This window comes from Mandrillus leucophaeus, unplaced genomic scaffold (assembly GCF_000951045.1).
Source record: "Mandrillus leucophaeus isolate KB7577 unplaced genomic scaffold, Mleu.le_1.0 Scaffold67, whole genome shotgun sequence".
In the NCBI taxonomy this organism is placed as follows: domain Eukaryota; kingdom Metazoa; phylum Chordata; class Mammalia; order Primates; family Cercopithecidae; genus Mandrillus; species Mandrillus leucophaeus.
In genome coordinates this window covers 3327159-3330074 of record NW_012107252.1, presented here as the reverse complement: position 1 = coordinate 3330074, position 2916 = coordinate 3327159, and the positions used below count along the sequence as shown (strand labels likewise).

The 2916-nt window shown below is 61.4% G+C and overlaps 1 protein-coding gene across 1 annotated transcript in view; it reads right to left on the bottom strand.

Moving 5' to 3' along the window:
- ARTN (artemin) overlaps positions 1–2649 on the bottom strand; it is a 3749-nt gene extending 1100 nt beyond the window's left edge. Inside the window, exons 1-4 of the mRNA XM_012001916.1 lie at positions 2272–2649; positions 1897–2045; positions 454–580; positions 9–101 (exon numbers count right to left, since the gene is read on the bottom strand). Coding sequence (XP_011857306.1) covers positions 9–101; positions 454–513 — 153 coding nt within the window. The 5' untranslated portion in view covers positions 514–580; positions 1897–2045; positions 2272–2649. The remainder of the gene's footprint in view (positions 1–8; positions 102–453; positions 581–1896; positions 2046–2271) is intronic.
- Between the last annotated feature and the right edge of the window lie 267 nt (positions 2650–2916).

Here is a 2916-nt window from a genome sequence, read left to right as displayed (position 1 = left end):
GGGGGCGCGGGTCCCAGGGAGGCCTCTGCGACGCTGCTCAGCAGAGCCAGAGCGGCCAGGGTGGGCCACAGGGCAGGCTGCGCGGAGAGACCAAGTGGAGTCTCAGGGACAAAAAGGGCGCCCAGGTGGGCTTGGGGAGGGAGAACCTCAAGGAGGGGCTGCCCTTGGGCTGAGATCAGGCCGGGGATGGGCTCCTAGCTGTGTGGAGGGGAAGCTCAGGAAGGGCGTAGGTTCCAGTATAATGGGTTTGCTGCCTCTGGGAGCCCAGGGGAGGAATCACCTGCGTGCACCAACCATTCAGAGAAGTCCCGCTCCTCCTCCCATTCACCTGGTCCCTCCCTGACCATTTCCCATCCCACACCTAACCGCTGCGCAAGCCAGGCCCTGCTATCCCTCGCCAGTCAAGCCGCCTTTCCTCAGCACCAGGTAGGAGTCACTGGGAGAAGCACTCACCTGCCGCCTAGGCCAGGGGCAGTGGGACAGTGCGGAGAGGCCTCCAAGTCCAAGTTCCATCTCTATCAACACCAGGAGCGCCCATCAGCCTTTGTTAAGCTGTTCCCCCACCCTCCTCTTGAGGCAGCTTGCAAATTAAGAGATGAGTTATCTTTTGGGAGGCCGTCCTGCCACCCCAGTTTCTCCAGGTGAGGAACAAGGGGCCTGGACAGCTGAACTCAACTCAGCAGAAGTAGCTGCACTGGGAACCTTACTATGTGTTAGGTGCTTTGCAGCTATTCTTTCACAACTCCATGAGGTAAATGGTTTAATCCCCTTTTTCCAGATGAGCAAACAAGGCTCAGAGAAGCTCAGAGGTTGTCTAAGGTTACAAGGTCACACAGCTAGAGGGGAGAGAGGGGTCCTCTTTTCCCAGAACCTTCCTGCTCTGTGCTGTAGGGCTGGAGATGCTGGAAGTGGCTGGAGGGAGTTGTAGCTGGACACACTTGGTCCTACCAAGGCCTTCACCCCAGGCTGCGGGAAAGGAAGCCGAGGCCTGGAGAAGAATGAGAGTGCTAGTTGGTCACTCTAAGAGTTATCTAATGATAGCTCCAAGCCTCAAGCTGTGCTGCCCACCCAGAGCTGCTTCACCTTGCCCCTCTGTGAACTGTGTTCTGGACCCAGAGCCACCTGAGTTCTCTCCTCTGACCATAGGGGTCCCCCGATGATCACAGAGCTGGGGGATGGTGGGACCCTCGGAAAACATGGGGCCTGGGCCATGGCTTCCTGTGGCCACCAGGGGGCAGAGCCTGCCAAGCCTGCAGATTCCAAGCAGGGTGGGCTCTTCCATCCCCTCAGCTACACTCAGGCCTGAGCCACTCCCAGGAGGGCCAGCTAGGCTTCCATACCAGCCTGGTCTCTGAGAGCTGAGCTCCCCTGAGAGCTGGTCTAGGGCTGTCCCCTTCCCAGCCTCCTATGGATCTGGCAGTGTAGTCATGCTCCTAGAAGTTTCCGCCTTAAGCCATCGTTCCTGATTCCAGCCAGCCGCTCCTGAGCTCCCACTTCTGGCACTCCCAAACACCCTTTTGGGGCCCCAGAGCCTTCATAAGTCATTAGCCAACCTCCTCTTGGGTCCCAGCTGCCATCCTCATCCCCATCCTCTAGCACACAGAATGCCTGCACACCTGTGGAACAGACCCCTAGGCCTTCCTGGGGTGGTCCTCCAGGTCCTGGTGTGCGACTCTTGGCTAAGTGGAATCAGGGCCTCCGGGCCAGGCCAGTGACTGACTGTTCTCCGTGATGGAGGGAAAGGCAGGCAGGGCAGCCTTAGGAGCCCTCTGCGCTAGGGGGAGCCCAGGAGCAGGTCTCTTGAGGGCAGCTCAGGCCCTGCCTCCTACCTCCTTGTGGTCTAGGGCCATTTGGTTTTCTAGCCCTTGCCTCCCCATCCACCAGCCCGCTACTCACCACGGGGTCCTGCACCGTGTTCTTCTAGGTACCTTTCCGGGGACCAGTGCTGGGCTTTCCCCCGAAGCTCAAACGGCGCATGCCCAGGACTGTGCACCTCGCAGTGCCTCTTTTAGCCAAAAGTGTGGCCTTGGCAGCCAGTCTGCACCCTGTAGCGGCAGCGGGAGCGTCACATTACAGTGGGCCGGCAAGGCCAGCACAGTGCAACAAGCGACAAGAGGGACTGAGGGGCTGGGAGGGGCAGAGAACTGTGCCGAGGGCCCAAGAGAGGGAGGATGCAAGAAAGGAGATCAGGGGGGTGGTCCTGTCCACTCCCCCAGCCCAGGAGCGTCCATCCAGGCCTGGCACCAGAAACAGGCAAGTGGGCTGGCTTACCTCGGGTGTGGGGCTCCAGGTCCGGGTGGCAGCGAGGGCTGGGGCCCAAGGGACCTGCTGCTGGCGGAGCCCGCCGGCCTTGTCTGGAGGCCGGGCCCAACTCCATCCCTCAGCAGCCTCATGCCCGCCGCCGCAGCCGTCCGGTGTCAAATTCCAGCCCCGGCGTCACCAGATCCTGGGGTGGGGCTGGGAGCGCCCCTGCCCCGCCCCACCTTTCGGGGCTCACCTGGCTGCTCCACCCGTCGGATCCAGTCCCCCCTAGCTTGGCTAGGTCCCCCGAGGTTGGGAGGGGGGTAGATGCTAGGAGGGGCCCCTCGGCTATGGAGAGTAGAGAACTCGAGCGGTGGAGAGGCACGGAAACTGGGAGTTGAGTTTGTAGACACGCGAAGTAGAGAGCCGGGAGGCCGGGCCGAGGGCGGGAGAAAGTGAGTGAGGGCGGGGAGCAAGAGGAAGGCCGGTCCCTGCGTGGGGCGGCTGACTGCTGGTGCGTGCAGATTTGGGGGTCCTGGCTGTCTGCCCTGCAGCAGCTGCTCTCTGCTCCACCGATTCTTCTCTCAGCGGCCAGTTCACCTGCCTGGTTGGGTTGCTAAGCCTCTGCGCAGAAGCTTTCAGGGTCTGACTCTGCTCTAGTCTCCGCACAGCTCA